This window comes from Lepus europaeus, chromosome 5 (genome assembly GCF_033115175.1).
Source record: "Lepus europaeus isolate LE1 chromosome 5, mLepTim1.pri, whole genome shotgun sequence".
Taxonomy (NCBI): Eukaryota; Metazoa; Chordata; class Mammalia; order Lagomorpha; family Leporidae; genus Lepus; species Lepus europaeus.
In genome coordinates, this window is record NC_084831.1 from 54,257,486 (window position 1) to 54,274,822 (window position 17,337).

A 17,337-nucleotide genomic window follows, 5' to 3' on the forward strand; every position below is an offset into this window, starting at 1 on the left:
CCATCCGATGGTTCACTCCCCAGTTGGCCACAAGGGCTGGAGCTGTGCTGATGCGAAGCCAGGAACCAGGAGCCTCCTCCGGGTCTCCCAAGCGGGTACAGGGGCCCAAGGAGTTGGGCCATCCTCCACTGCTTTCCCAGGCCACAGCAGAGAGCTGGATGGGAAGAGGAGCAGCTGGGACTAAAACCAACGCCCATGTGGGATGCCGGCACTTTAGGCCAGGGTGTTAACCCACTGCGCTACAGTGCCGGCCCCCAGTTCAGCTTCTGTCTGCGGTGCCAGCATCCCATATGGGCACCAGCTTGAGTCCATGATGCTCCACTTCCCATCCAGCTCCCTGCTAATAAGTCTGGGAAAGCAATAGAAGATGGGCCAAATGTTTGCACCCTTGTTCCAGAATGGGAGACCCAGAAGTTCCTGTCTCCTGGTGTCGGATTGGCCCATCTCCACCCATGGCAGCCATCTGGGGAGTGAACCATCAGACAGAAGATCAACCTCTCTGTCTCTCAGATAGATAGATAGATAGGTAAGTCTTAAAAAAAAAAAAAACCAGAATTCCTGAAAAAGATACTATTTATAAGAGCATTTAAAAAATACCAGGGATGAATAATAAATCTAAAAATTTACAAAAGATGTACTAGACCACTTCAATGTAAATAATAAGGATTTATGTATTCATAGATTTATTTATTTATTTATTTTTTGACAGGCAGAGTGGACAGTGAGAGAGAGACAGAGAGAAAGGTCTTCCTTTTGCCGTTGGTTCACCCTCCAATGGCCGCCGCGGTAGGCGCGCTGCGACCGGCGCACCGCGCTGATCTGAAGGCAGGAGCCAGGTGCTTCTCCTGGTCTCCCATGAGGTGCAGGGCCCAAGGACTTGGGCCATCCTCCACTGCACTCCCTGGCCACAGCAGAGAGCTGGCCTGGAAGAGGGGCAACCGGGACAGGATCGGTGCCCCGATCGGGACTAGAACCCGGTGTGCCGGCGCCGCAAGGCGGAGGATTAGCCTAGTGAGCCGCGGCGCCAGCCTGTATTCATAGATATTAAAAGCAGCCTAAACAGTGGTGAGATCTACTGTGTTCAAAAATTAGATCTCATAGTGTAAGACATTTCCTCAAAACTGATCTGTATTTCAATATGATGTTAACCAAAATCCCAACATATTAACTGTTTTTTGTTTCTTTTATTTATTTCCATGGAACTTTCTAAGTTGTCCTTAAAATCTGTGTAGAAATACAGAGAGCCAAGAATTAGCAAAACATTTTTTCAAATGTATAACAACTCTCTCTACATGACAGACGATATAGAACCAGTACTTCAGAGCAGCAGGGGAAACACTCTTTTAATAAATGGTGTTGATATAATTTGATATAACACACAAAATAAATAAATAAACCAAGAAATTTGGACACCCCTCCCCCCAAGTTACATTGTACTTAAAAAGAAGTCAATTCCAGGTAGCTTTTAGGAATAAATGTCAAAGGAAGAACTATGTAGCATTTGACAATAACACACACAGCAGAATGCCTTCAAAATTTTGAGACAGGCCGGCGCCGTGGCTTAACAGGCTAATCCTCCGCCTTGCGGCGCCGGCACACCGGGTTCTAGTCCCGGTCGGGGCACCGATCCTGTCCCGGTTGCCCCTCTTCCAGGCCAGCTCTCTGCTGTGGCCAGGGAGTGCAGTGGAGGATGGCCCAAGTCCTTGGGCCCTGCACCCCATGGGAGACCAGGAGAAGCACCTGGCTCCTGCCATCAGAACAGCGCGGTGCGCCGGCTGCAGCGCGCCTACCGCGGCGGCCATTGGAGGGTGAACAAACGGCAAAAGGAAGACCTTTCTCTCTGTCTCTCTCTCTACTGTCCACTCTGCCTGTCAGAAATTAAAAAAAAATAAAAAAAAAGAAAGAAAAAAAAATTTTGAGACAGAAAAAATTTCTTAAATAGATGAAAAATACTGTTAAGAGTGACAAATTTAAGTATTTAAAAATTAGACTTTCTAATTCACCAAATTCACCATTAAACATGTAGCAAAACAATGGACTCCATTCAGAGAATATAAACTCCCTCAAATCATTAATCAAAGACAATCTAATGGAAAATGGGTTTAAAACTGTAGACATTTCAAAAAAGAAAATACGGGGCCAGTACTGTGGTGCAGTGAGTAACACTGCTGCCTGCAATACCAGCATCCCATATGGGCACTGGTTCAAGTCTTGGCTACTCCACTTCCGATTTAGCTCCCTGCTAGTGCACCTGGGAAAGCAGCATGAGATGGCTCAATTATTTGTGTCCCCGTACCCACATGGGAGACCCAGATGTAGCTCCTGGGCTCCTGGCTATGGCTAGCCCAGCACCAGCTGTCTGCAGCCATAATGAAACAGTGGATAGAAGATTTCTCTCTCTCATTCGCTCTCTTTCTCTCTGCGACTGCCTCTCAATAAATAAATGTTAAAAAAAAATCCAAATGGTCAATACACATATGAAAAAATGTGCACCCTCATAAGCCACTGGGGAAATGAGACTTAAAATGAAATACAACTATAAATGATCAGACTGGCAAAAATTAAGAAGTCTGATACTTGTAAGCACTGATAAACACATAAAGGAATGAGTCCTCTCATGTTGTAGGTGCAAATATAAACTGAGACTTGGCATAATCTGGTACAGATGAAGGTCCCCATATTCTATCACTCAATAAACCTCAATTCTAGAAATACCATGAAAAAAGGTATAAAATTCAGGGTATAAAATACCCTAAATAAAATACCTGCAAATAGGAAACATATAAAAGAAAGTCTATAGGATGGCATTTGTAATAACCAATGATCAGAAACAACTCATGCATTTATCACAGAATGGATAAATTATAATCCAGAAAATACAGTGTCAAACTGAAATGAAAATTAATGTATTGTAGCTATATTTTACAAAACAGATGAATATTAAAAATATAAGAGGCCTACATTATGCCACAGTGGGTTAAACCACCACCTGTGGAGCTGATGCTGTAGCATAGTGGGTAAAGCTGCCGCCTGCAGTGGCAGCATCCCATGTGGGCACTGGTTTGAGTCCCAGCTGCTCCACTTCTGATTCTGCTCTCTGATATGGCTTGGGAAAGTAGTAGAAGATGGCCAAGTGCTTGGGCCCCTGCACCTGTGTGGGAGACCCTGAAGAAGCACCTGGCTCCTGGCTTCAGATCAGCATAGTTCCAGCCATTGCAGCCAATTGAGGAGTAAACCAGCGAATGGAAGACACCTCTTTCTTTCTCTCTCTCTCTCTCTCTCTCTCTCTCTCTCTCTCTCTGTAACACTGACTTTCAAATAAATAAATAAAGGAATCCATTTAAAAAAGAGAGAAATCAACCTTTAAAAAAGAAAAACCACCACCCGCAATGCTGGCACCCCTTATGAGCACTGGTTTGAGTTCCAGCTGCTCCACTTCTGATCCTGTTCTCTGCTAATGCACCTGGGAAAGCAACAAAAGATGGCTCAAGTACTTAGTCTCCTACCATCCATGTGGATGAAGTTCCTTCCTCCTGACTTTGGTCTGGCTTAGCCCTGTCTGCTTCAGTCATCTGGGGAGTAAATCAGCAGGAGGGATCTCTCTCTCTCTCTTCCTCTCTCTCCATAACTCTGACTTTGAAATAAATACTTTCTAAAAATAATATAAAACATTATGGTATTTAGAAAAGCAAATTTAGATGGTAAAACAATAAACAAAATTAAGTACTTATTTAGTCAGCATGGTGGGTAGCTCAATACGTAGCTGTGGCTGGGAAAGAGCATGCCAAGAATTTCTGAAGGGCAGTCAGTGTTCTTTTCACTCTGAGTGGTAATTACAAAGGTGCTTCTTTTATAACATTTCGGAATCTTGTTTGCTCATGTTTCATTTATTTTTTTCATATGCAGCATATGTCAGTATTTTTCATATGTCATATATTAAAGAATGAAAAGGTCAATAAAATTGAGAATAGTAGTCATTTTCAGGGGAGAGAGGAATCATATTGCAGAGGGCAGATTGGAAACTGCAAAGGTATCTGCAATGTTTGATTTTTAAGCTGGGCAGTGGGTATATTGCTGCATTCTATTATTATGCTTTGTACATATACTTTATATTCTTTTTGTATTGCAATATCACTAAAAGTACATGTTATAAAGGAAAAACTGATAGATTGGAATTAAAAAAATTTAAAATGTTTGTACTGCAATATGATACCAACAAAGAAATGAAAAGACAATACTTAGAGAAAATATTTGCAAGTCATGTATCTGGTAAGGGATTTATATCTAGAATATATAAATAAGTTTTTCAGTTCCGTAAAAAGAAGATGAGTAACACAATTTAAAAATGGCAAAAGATTTGAACACTTTGTATATCTTTCCAAAGTAGATAAACAAAAAGGATGTGCCATTAAGCACGTGAAAAGAGACTCAACATGATTAGATCCTTCGTGAAATGGAAATCAAAACCTTAATGATACTACCTCACAGCTACTAAATGGGGCTGCAATCAAAAAAGCAGATAATAACAACTGTTTGTGAGGATCTAAAGGACAGGAATCGTGTTCATTGTGGTGAGAAAGGAAAATGGTCTAGCCACATTTATGAAAAGAGTTTAGGAGTTTCTCAAAATTTATATATTGAGATACCATGTGACCCAGCAAATCCACCTTTAGAGATCCGAGAGAAAAGAAAACAAGTATGAACACAAGGCTGAATGTTCACAGCACATTCTTCCCAACAGTCACAAAGAGGCAATGACCCAAATGTGTAAGAAAAATAATGGCACATCAGTAAAATGCAATACTATTCCGAAACAAAGGAAAAGAACTGACAGGTATGACAACATGGATGAATGTCAAAAACATATGCTTAGTGAAAGAAGCCAGACACAAGAGATCACACAGTGTAATTCCATTGATATGAAACACCCAGGATAGGCAACCCTATTGTACAGACAGTAAGTAGACCAGTCATTAACTGATACTGGAGTTGGGGACAAATGGGGAATAATTGATAACGGACACAAGAGTTGTTTGCAGGGGGTGCGAATGTTTTAAAATTTTCTTTTAGCAATGGCTGCACAACTCTGTAAGTACACCAAAAGCGATTTAATTATGCACTTAAAAAGTGAATTATTTAAATATTTTAATAATCTGTAAAAAGTATCAAGCAGGGTAGCTTCCATAAATATTATATTTTTCTGAGAGAAAATAATTTAAAACTTATACAACTTGATTTTGCTGTTTAAATGTTTACTTCTTCCCTGCCCTACGTTTTTTCCCTCTTTAAGGGAGAAAAAATATAGGGACACAGCAAATACCAATTTTTTAAATCATGAAACAGTCTAAATCTTCACAGATAAATGCTCAGTCGCTAAACACTAGAATATTTAGGGTTGATAAAGAATAAAATGGATTTAAAACGAAAGCAAACCATGTATAAAAGGCAATCTTCAAAATTCTGAATGACAGAATACAAGCCTTTTTTTCTCATAAAACTTGAGGTAACGGTTCTCAAAACAACTTGGTATAAGATGGATGATACTCTAGAAACCTTAATGTCTTCATAAAATAAATAAACTCGAGAGTGCTTTTGCATTAGCTATTACAATACTCTAGGTTATTTCAGAGCACATCAATGCAAATATTTGTTTTTCCAGAAAAACTTTCTGTAGAGGATTTGCTTTTACCGTGGACGTGAGGAGGAAACTGCCAGGTCTTGTTAGTTGAGGGACTGATGTTCCCGCAATTGCCATGGCAACTGTCTGGCTTATCATGCTTCCACTCTCACTTTCATAATCATCAGGGGCTATACAAATTGGTCTTCCTCGTTGATTGTGAGTTTCTGAAGAAAAGTAATAATAAAAAACAAAATTAACTGTTTAGCTCAACCAACCATTAACCAGCATGTAATACCTTTTCCTTGTCTCCACTATTCTTTAAAAGAAAAACCTGTTAACATGAAATATTTATCATTGGATTTTCTTCTTTGGAATAGTTTAAATATTTTAAACTCATTTCTCCAGTAATAATTTATAGTTATGTAGAACTTTATCTTGCTAACAACAACAAAAAAGACATAAGAATATAAACATTTCTGACTTTATGTTCAACATAAAGGAAAGGCAAACAGCTGGTTATCTTTGTAGCATCTCTCCAAGTTCTTAATACATATTAGGCTCTCAGGAAATGTTTTTGTTTTTATTGAACTATAAGTACTTTACTGAGTTATTTGCTAATTTAAATTCCTGCATTAGCTCTAAAAAAATACTGCAACCTAAATTCTCCAAAGTCTAAGTAAATTCTAAATATGGAAAGTAAGAGCAGTAAAACCTTGTGGCAAGTTCAAATTGCAATGCAAGTTCAACTCATTAATCCAGTGCTAGCAATAAACATATTTCTTGATATCTGGGGAATATTAATTTTAATTATATATTCATATGAATAAAGTCAGACTTGGGGGTGGTAGACATCTGTCAAGTTTCCCTGTACTTTTTTATGCGTACAGTAGATATTCACAAAAACAAACCCATTTCCTAAAAGGAAGATAAAAAAATTGTTGTAAAATCATTATTTTAAAGTTTATGATTAAGAACTACTTAAAACAATCTGGTACTGAATCCTCACACACAGTCAGAAGGTTTTCCACAATACAGTTAACTATTTATTGTTGACTTAGTTGATGCCCATTTCCTTACAGCTGCTCTCCTAAAATAAGATCTTTATCCTTGAAATATTTTCTAAAATATCTAAATGTTGAATTCTGCCTTTAAACCTGCTTTAATGATGCTGAGTACCTGTAAAATCATACAGCTGAGGCACAGCTTCCATGATAATACCAATCAGAGGTAGATACAACATGGCCACCCGAGCCTTTATCTGGGGGTCAGAGGACCGTGGGTCTGAGTCATGACTGGAGAGTAAATTGTGTACCATATTGATGACTTTCTTATGCAATCCAAACAGTCTATTTAAAGAGAAGAGATGAAGAAGAAGCAGGTCACAGAGATTAGTTAATATCTTTAAAACAAACAGTAAGTCATGGTACTTGCCCAACTTCTTAACTTTGTCATTCATTCACAGGCATTCCTAAAGAAAACTGCTCATTTTAAAACAAAATGTAAAAAAAAAGTACTAAGTAAAAATGGGGAAAAAAGGAAATGCTATACAAATTTACTTAGTAGTAAACCTGAATATTTTCCCCATACCTCATTAGAATATTTGAATATTAAAGAACTTAAGATTACGTAGAGTAAAATTTTTAACAATTTTAAATAGCTATACATTTTAGTTCATCAAATCAGAAAACACTTACCAAAAATAAATTATTTTCTTTTTCTGGAAAAATAAATCTGCTAATGTTCTTGTATTCCACAGGCTGGAGTTTCTTTGCATTCCAATTTAAACTGAACTTTCTTACTCATATAACTCATTTGGACCCTTATAACTTCCAGATTCCCAATCTCTTTCAGTTTCAGCTAAGCTAATAGACTAGCAAGGCTCACTCTCACCTTTACACATTTTTTTGTCTTACCTTCTTAGATTGAAGGCTCTTGGACTACACAAACAATCCTATTAAAAATTCACTCACTCTACTTCCACCAACCCTAAATGCTGCATCCATCAGTCTAAGACTCAATCTGTTTAAACTTCATACTATCAAACTCAGACCTTATCTTCAACTTCTCTTAGAAAAGAAATGCTACACTGAATTTATTCCACCCAGATCTGTTAACATCTCCATCTTCAAACCTACTAGATCATCTTTCCTTTTTGTTTTAGCAGAAGTACTTCTCCTTATGTTCCATGAATCCCATCTTGTCAATAGCGTCAATGTCTCCTCTCAGTTCCTCCCTCCTTTTTCCAAATAGGCCTTTCCTCTTTTGAATATACACCCTCACTTCAGAAACGGGGATTTGAAAGGTTCTTTGATCTTAACCCCATTTTACATAGCTGTATGTAAAACCTAGCTAGAGAGTCTCTTCTTCCTTTCAGATTTTTATTCAGAAAGTTTGACTTTAAGACACTGTCAAGAACCCCATCTAATAGATACATTTCAGGTCTCATTTTCCAGCTTCCTCTACTCAACACATTGTCATCTTATATGTTCTCTTCTCAGTATTTTCTCTATTGTTCCCATCCTTCCTCACAATCCTACCGTTATTCCCAAACAAAAGATTCCAGGCATTTGCTTTTATTGCTCTCCTCTTTGACTTCTTTAATCACCACAAATGATTCTGAAACTAGAGTAGGTTGGGCCCAGATTTTTAGCTATCTAAACTCTACCCATTTGTCTTCAGGAAGCCTTTTCACATGTTTGCATTACTTAAGCACATTCAGTTACGGAAATCTGCAATATTCTACTCCAGATGTTGGAGACAAGACATTGCCCCTGTTCTAAAGGAGCTTGCTTTAGCAAGAGAGAAATGCAGACACAAACATAGTAATTCTTCAGTGTTATATCTTAAAATCTTCTAAAGAACTATGTACTACAAAATCAGCATTTAATCACAGTGTACCATTTCAAGGTCTTAACTTTCTGTCTATAATGAAAGTTTCTAAAGAGCAAATTTTTGGTGAATTATAAACACAACTGCTCAAGGATCTATTCTTTATTACTTAACAAACATATGGAGTAAAAATACAACACTCGAAAATCCCTCTAGGACAATATTTGCTGCATATCATCTGTAAAATTTCAAGAATGTGAAATTTAGAAATGCGATTTGAGTCTCTCATAGTCAATCCTTCAGTAATAGGACTAACAAATAGGTACCAAGTGTTTACTTTGCAGTGGACAAAATTCTAAGGCACTGGGTATATAGCACTGAACAACAAAACAAAGTGCCTGCTCTCATGAGCCCATTCTAATGGGAAGAAACGAATAATAAGCGAATTCCAGGTAAGTGCTTTGTGAAAAATAAAACAGGATTATGACAGGGGCAAAGGCAACAAGATCAAAATTTAGAGTGGTTGTTCAATGAACTCCTTCCCAAGAAGGTGCTGTTTGAGTGGAGACCTAAATAAATCACAGGAGGAAATGGGCATGTGAAGGGTTTTGGGATCATTCTAACACTGTTTCAGGGACAGAAAAACCCAAATGCAAAAGCCTTAAAGTGGGTATGTGCTTGGCACATTAGGGAAACAGAAAGGCCAAGGGTTGGGTGTTTGATGGAGCAGTAAAACTACTGCTTAAGACAACAGTTAAAATGCCCTTATCCCACACCAGCTTACGTGGGTTCATTCTGACTCTGGCCCCTGATTCAGCTTCCTGTTAATGCAGACCCTGGGAAGCAATGGTGATGGCTCAAGTAATTGGGTTTCTGACACCCAAGTGGTACCTGGATTGAGTTCCTGGCTCCTGGCTTTGGCTTCTGCTGTTGCAGGCATTTGGAGAGTAAACCAGCAATGACTGCATGCTCTCTAATGATTTTTTTTTTTTTAATTTAAAAAAAGAAAAAAAAGGAAGGTGGGAGGGATGACTAAATGTAAGTATATGAGGAGAGAAGAAGTGGTGGGAGCAGACAAGAGGCAGTTACATAGGACTTTGAGAACAAATTATTAAAAGTTTGTGAACTTTAAGTGCTATTTACAAAAAACACATACTGAAGAGTTTCAAGCAATAAAGTGATATAATGATTTTTTTTTTTTTTTTTGACAGGCAGAGTGGATAGTGAGGGAGAGAGACAGAGAGAAAGGTCTTCCTTTTTGCCGTTGGTTCACCCTCCAATGGCCGCTGCGGCCTGCGCATCTTGCTGATCCAAAGCCAGGAGCCAGGTGCTTCTCCTGGTCTCCCATGCGGGTGCAGGACCCAACCACTTGGGCCATCCTCCACTGCCTTCCCGGGCCATAGCAGAGAGCTGGCCTGGAAGAGGGGCAACCGGGATAGAATCCGGCGCCCCCACCGGGACTAGAACCCGGTGTGCCGGCGCCGCAAGGCGGAGGATTAGCCTGTTAAGCCACGGCGCCGGCCTATGATTTCTATTTTTTAAAAGATCACTCAGGCTGCTGGGTAGTAAAAGGATTTAGGGAGATAAGAATGAAAGTATAGAGGCCAGTGCTGTGGCATAGTAGGTAAAGCCTCCATCTGCAGCACCAGCATCCCATATGGGCACCAATTTGTGTATCAGCCACTCCTCTTCCGATCCAGCTGTCTGCTATGATCTGGGAAAGTAGTGGAAGATAAGCCAAGTGCTTGGATCCCAGTATCCACGTGGGAGATCCAGAAGCAGCTCCCAGTTCCTGGCTTTGGATTGGCTCAGCTCTGGCCGTAATGGCCATTTGAGGAGTGAACCAGGGGATAGAAGACTGTTCTGTCATCTCTCTCTCTCTCTCTCTAATCCTGCCTCTTAAACAAATAAATAAAACCTTAAAAAAAAAAAAAAAAAAACAATGAAAGTTTAACTGGGGAAGTAGCAGTGAGGATGGAAAGACATGGCTGAATTTGAGATATCTTTTGGAATTTGCTAATGGACTAGGTACAGAAAAGAGTAGGAAAGGGAAGAAACAAATAAGAGTAAGAACTAAGGTTATAACCCTCTATGCTACTATTTAAAAACTCTTCTATATCTTGATTAACTGAGCAAAGATAGTAGTAAACACAACTATTATTACTTTCTAGACTACATAAAATCCAAATATCTTAAAAAAATTCATTTTATTTGAAATGCAGACAGAGAGCGAACGGGGGCAAGGGGAGAGATATCGATCGATCTTCCATCTGCTGGTTCATTCCCTAAATGCCCATGTAGTCAGGGCTGGGCTAGGTTGAAGCCAGTGACTAAATCCAGGTCTCCTACATGGGCGATAAGGAACCAAGTACTTGACCCATCGTCTCCTAATTCCTGGAGTGTGCATTAGCAGGAAGCTGGGTTAGAAATCGTAGGTCTCAAACTACATACTCCAAAATACAGGATGTGGGTACCCTAAGTGGTATTTTTTTTTAAACAAGATTTATTAATTTTTTGAGAGGCAGATTTAGAGACAGAGAGAAGTAGGGTCAGAGATAAAGGTTTTCTAACCACTGGTTCACTCTCCAAATGGCGGTAATGGAGGGAGCTGGGCTGATGCAAGATTCTTCCAGGTCTCCCATATGAGTACAGGGGCCCAAGCACTTGGGCCATTTTCCTCTGCTTTCCCAGGCACATTAGCAGGGAGTTGGATCAGAAGTAGAGCAGCTGGGACTTGAACAAGCACCCATATGGGATGCTGGCGCCGCAGGCGCATGCTTAACCTACTACACCATAGCATCAGGCCCCCCCAGGAGGTACCTTTACTAAACTTCTTTTAATAGATTTGATCCATCAGGGTAGAAAAGAAATCTCACTGCAGAAATAGTTGACAGAATTCTCAGACACTGCCGAGCACCTATACAACAGGTATTTCCAAAGTCTTCCTCCTCCATTGAATTCAAAATTAGTTCAGGCACACCTCTCCCTAAGGCTTAGGAGAAGCTGACTCTACGCCCAGTTTCAGGAGTAGATTTTTTTTTTTTTTTAATTTATATATTTGATAGATAGAGTTAGACAGTGAGAGAGAGATAGACAGGGAGAAAGGTCTTCCTTCCGTTGGTTCACCCCCCAAATGGCTGCTTCGGCTGATCCGAAGCCAGGAGCCAGGAGCTTCTTCCTGGTCTCCCATGCGGGTGCAGGGCCCAAGCACTTGGGCCATCCTCACCTGCCCTCCCGGGCCATAGCAGAGAGCTGGACTGGAAGAGGAGCAACCGGGACTAGAACCCAGCGCCCATATAGGATGCCGGTGCTGCAGGCAGAGGGTTAACCAAGTGAGCCATGGCGCCGGCCCCAGGAGTAGATTCTAATTAGACTAGTCCCACTACTTAAAGCAGCCAGTTAGCAGAATGTTTTGTTTCACAGTCTTAGAAGAGGTACTGTTAATCAATTCACCGCTTCTTATGGTGTCATAAGAACTAAACTCTGTGTTACTAACATAGCTGATTTACATTCAAGCATTGGCTCCTCATCCTGTGCTTTACTGCAAACAGCCTGTGGACTGACACCAGTCTCAGGGTCATATTTGAGCAGAACTAATCTAATCCACCCAGCAACCTGCTGCAGCTCTAGTGGAAGAGGCAGGTGTGTGCCAACAGTACAAAGGAAGGGCTAACACTGATGCTTGGGAAGAGGGCGTTCTTCCCCTCTTATGCTGGACACAAAACTAAAAAGCTTCCCATCTACCTGACAGTGACAACTATGTTGCTGTCATGACAGGCACTAGCTTTACAAAAGAAAGCTAATGTTTCCAGCAGAGGTAAGACATAAAGACTCAGAACTACTGAAAGCCCTTCCTTTCAATTATAAGTTTCTTTCCTTTAATAAACCAGGAGCATAGGAATTTTCTGTTTTTTATTTCAATCAAAAACATCCCAATACTCCAAGTAAAAGAATTGGAAATGGGCTGGCGCCGCGGCTCACTAGGCTAATCCTCCGCCTTGCGGTGCCAGCACACCGGGTTCTAGTCCCGGTTGGGGCACCGATCCTGTCCCGGTTGCCCTCTTCCAGGCCAGCTCTCTGCTGTGGCCAGGGAGTGCAGTGGAGGATGGCCCAAGTGCTTGGGCCCTGCACCCCATGGGAGACCAGGATAAGCACCTGGCTCCTGCCATCGGATCAGCGCGGTGCGCCGGTCGCAGCGCACCTACCGCGGCGGCCATTGGAGGGTGAACCAACGGCAAAAAAGGAAGACCTTTCTCTCTGTCTCTCTCTCACTGTCCACTCTGCCTGTCAAAAATAAAAAAAATAAAAAAAATAAAAAAAGAATTGGAAATGCAGATTCAAGTAACTGAGGTGTATCAGTCTTTAAAGAAGGCTAGTGTGTTCAAAGAAATTGTTTTCAGAATGTTTTTCCCCCAAATGATAAAGGGTCCTTTTATTTTTTTCCAAATAACATCATATTCTTTTGTCGAAAGGTAAAATATGAAAGTGGTGGCAGCAGGGGCAGGAGGCTCAGATTTTCATGCACCTAGTTTCCCTTTTCCATAGTCCATCGCCTGCACACATATCATCCATCCTACATGCAAACCAACTAAGCATCCCATCGCAGCTCTAGAGTTCTGTAGAATTCACTGTGAAAAACCACTTCTTTAAAAATATTCTGGATTTAGGAAGTTGCCTTTATAAAAGAAAATACATGCCATTCATTTACAAAACAGCTGGCATTTCCCAATATATAAAGCATTGACTATGTCTCTGATATACTACTAAGAACTATAAAACCTTTTCCTCATTCAACAAATACATAGAGGACCCTGGTAAATTTGTTTACAGATATCTCTTTGTTGTCTGCAGCTCTCAGGTGAAGCTGCATTATAAACTTATAATGATCCTATTATAAGAATACATTTTTAGTGGGTGCAAACTGATGAAATCTTTACTTAGTATATACTCAATCAATCTTCTGTATATAAAGATTATTGAAAATGAAAAAAAAAACCTGGTGTTAAATTGGAAATGGCATAGAAAATTAATTAATTTTTTAAAAATATCATGTAGGATCTCTGTCTTTAATGTGCTGTACACTGTTATTTAATGCTATAACTAGTACTCCAACAGTATTTTTCACTTTGTGTTGCTATGTGGGGGCAAACTGTTGAAATCTTTGCTTAATATATACTGAACGGATCTTCTGTATATAAAGAGAATTGAAAATGAATCTTGATATGAATGGAAGGGGAGAGGGAGTGGGAAAGGAGAGGGTTGCGGGTGGGAGGGAAGTTATGGGGGGGGAAGCCATTGTAACCCATAAGCTGTACTTTGGAAATTTATATTCATTAAATAAAAGTAAAAACAAATAAATAAATAAATAAAGCTAAACTAATAAAAAAACACATTTTTAAAAAACAATTATTATGAGTTATGGTCATAACTCATCAAATGAATTATAAATTTTTTAAAAGTAACTGCCAAGGTAAACATTGCCCATCAGGGAAACTAGACCACAACTCATAAGGTATTTCTATAAATTTAAGTCACAGACAATATACCCTTCCTTTCTTACTACATGAATTTTCAAAACTCTAAAGTATACACAATTTTGGATGATTTTAAAACCCAACTGTGTTTTCTTATAGGACAATTTTTGAAATAAAATGCTACATAGTATAATGGTAGTGATAAATTTTCCTCACAAGTAATCAAACAGAAGACTAGTCTATTTTCTTCAAATAAAAAACTCGTACTATATATCAATAAATCTGAGTCCATCTACTAATATGCATAATTTATTTTATGCAGTACTAAGAAAAATCATGCTACCATTTAAAAATGGTACTTTTAAAATGTTTATATTTCAACATATTTGATTTTAATAATGGTATATTTAAAGTATTTTTAAAATGTGCCACCAATTTTAAGATAGACATCAAACTCAGAGGTGGCAAAATATGAAAAATACATCTTTCTTAAGAAGGATGAATACAGAAATAACACAGGTATAGAACTTAAGTGAATAGAGAAGTAGAAAAAGTAGGGAAGAGTATCCTTTTGATTCTTGGGAAGTGTAAGTCAGATACTTCTGTCCCATTGCCCAAAATCAAACTGATATTCTCTAAAGCAAAAATATGTCTACTCACCCTTCAGCATCAGGGTCTAAAATGACAGCCAGTTCTGTTAACACAAGGCCTGCCAAATAATGCTGTTGGCGGAAAGGCACAGACAGTTCAAACATATTTGCAATCTTCTGGTCCTGTACATTTGTAGAAAATCCAGAACTCTGTTGGGAAGTGAGAGAGAATAAAATTATAACAGTCATTCAATTAAGCATCCTATAGACAGCATTACAGCAAGTGAAATTTGAATATTATCTGAAAGTGAGATAAACTTACTTAGCATGATTTATTTTTTATTACTAATATTAACATTAGAGAATGTAACTAGTCCAACTTTTGGTAGGAAATGACTATGAAATTATTTCATTATTTAATAATTTTATTGCTGAAATTAATTAATTAATCAAAACTTAATTATTTTAAATTTGCTTTCTCGCCTCCTAAAACTTTCCATCTATTCTCTTCTTTCCTCCTTTAGCCACTTAATGGTTCAACATCAAATTCTGAAGAGAAAAAAAGGGCAACCAGCTCCAAGCATCATGGTATGCACTCAGTCTAGAACACCAAAGAGATATTCACAGTCAAGGCTACTGGCTTCCAGAGAAATTCCAAATACCAGTAAAAGTGTTCTTCAGGGAACATACCACTTGCTATGGTTTAGGTGTAGTTTATTCTCCAATGGTTCATCTGTTGGAGATTGGTCCTCAGTGCTGCAGTGTAGGGTGGTGGACCTTTAAGAGGGGGAGCTTTGTAGAGGGCCTACAAGGATATTGTTATTGTGGGGCCACTGTCTGGCCTCTTGGCTTCCTGTCTGCTGATTCTCTCTCACTCTCATGTGCTCCCACCCAACTGCCAGGAGTCCCTTACCAGAACCAAGCATAAGCTGGCTCAATGCCATTGCTCCTCCAGAACTGCTAGAAATAAACATCTTTTCTTTATAAAATACTCATACAGGGGACAGCATTGTGACATGGTGGATAAAGCTGCCCACCCAAGCATCCCATATGGGCACCAGTTCAAGTCCTGGCTGCTTCACTTTCAATTTAGTTCCCTGCTGATGTGCCTGAGAAAACAGTGGAAGATGGCCTAAGTGCTTGGGCCCTTGCACCCACGTGGGAGACCTGGAGGGGACTCCTGGCTCCTGGCTTCAGTCTGGCCCAGCCCTAGCCTTTGTGGCCATTTGGCGATAGGTCAGTGGATGGAGGATCCCTCCTTCCTTCCCTCCTCCTCTCCCTCCCTTCCTCCCTCCCTCCCTCTCTCTCTCTCTCTCCAACTCTGCCTTTCAAATAAGTAAAACAAATCTTAAAAAAATACTCATCCTCACACTTTGATACAGTAACAGAAAACTGATTAATGCACCATCTCTAGAAATTTACTATCATTGTGTGGTCATTTTAGAAATTGAGTTTTTAAAAGTTTTAAAATTTTAGAAAAATAAATTTTAAAACAAATAAAATTTTAGAAACTAAGTTTTTAAAAGTTTGAATAATTCAAAGTAGCATCCCCCAAGACATTTCACATTCAGGACAACTCATGTAGAGTCTTAGAAGAACAACAATAGGTTTTGTATTTTTCTATGGAGAAATCATCTTTCTAAAAGTATATAAAATTTTTTCTGACTGCCCTCGAAAGGTGTGATGTTTCTTTTATCTATTAGAATGTGAAAATTATGCAGATAAATGAAAAAATGGGCAGCAAGATAACAGGACATCTGACTAAATGAGATTTCCAGTAGGAAATTAAATGTAAACAAATGTGTTTCACTAAGGGTTTTAGGAACTGTACTTGTGATTAATTTGACCCTAACTATGTAACTACATCTTTGGCATGGGATAGGGAAAGAAAGCATAACAGTGGCCTACTCATTACAGAAAAGATGTGTTAGCCAAGCACAAAGGGTATGAGGAAATAAACTGATCTAGAAAATTAATCAAAGGTAAATTGGAAGTTGTATGTACTCTCTGATATCTTCCAATCTTTCTAAGTGAACTTTAAATTTTTCTTTTTTCAAGCATCTAAGATTGATATAATCTAGGGAATTCCATTAAAAGTTCCAAAAATAAAATTAAGAAGAGTTTGAGATCAAATTTGACTTTAGACATTAAGAGCTTCAGGAAGTAGCTTGTTTGCTTCTGAAATACTACAAAGCAGAAAGAGTGTAATACAGAGGAAAATCCAGGCTTCTCTCATACTAAAACCACAAAATCCCTTAATCCCTGTCAATATGGGAGGGCACACATACTATTTGCTACAATAAGCCTTTTCCATCTTTGGATAGATAACTAGCTGCTGAAGTCAACTGCCACCCACTGAAAAGCTCTAAATCTAGGGCCAGCACTAGCGGGTAGACACTGCCTGCAGAGCTGGCATAACATATGGGCGCAGGCTCGAGTCTTGGCTGCTCCACTTCCAATCCAGCTCCCTACTAATGTGCCTGGGAAAGCAGCGGAAGATGGCCCAAGTGCTTGGGCCTGGCTTCGAATTGGCCACTTGGGGAGTAAACCAGCGGATGGAAAATTCTCATTCTCTTTCTCTCTCTTCCCTCTCTGTAACTCTTTCAGATGAATGATCTGTCCTTAATGTGTTGTCTAATGTGCAGTGATGCTATAACTAGTACTGAAACAGTATTCTTACACTTTGTATTTCTGTGTGGGTACAAACTGATGAGATCTTTACTAATTATATACTGAATCGATCTTCTGTATATAAAGATAATTGGAAATGAAAAAAAAAAAACCTGGTGTTAAATTGGAAATGGCATAGAAAATTAATTAATTT

General features: G+C 39.2%; 1 protein-coding gene across 2 annotated transcripts in view; it reads right to left on the reverse strand.

The window, feature by feature from the left end:
* DOCK7 (dedicator of cytokinesis 7) overlaps positions 1-17,337 on the reverse strand; it is a 248,232-nt gene that overhangs the window by 70,296 nt on the left and 160,599 nt on the right. For both annotated transcript variants that reach the window (XM_062191451.1, XM_062191452.1), the window contains 3 exons: positions 14,584-14,723; positions 6,797-6,966; positions 5,690-5,844 (listed from right to left, as the gene is read on the reverse strand). In XM_062191451.1, the coding sequence (XP_062047435.1) occupies positions 5,690-5,844; positions 6,797-6,966; positions 14,584-14,723 (465 nt within the window). The remainder of the gene's footprint in view (positions 1-5,689; positions 5,845-6,796; positions 6,967-14,583; positions 14,724-17,337) is intronic.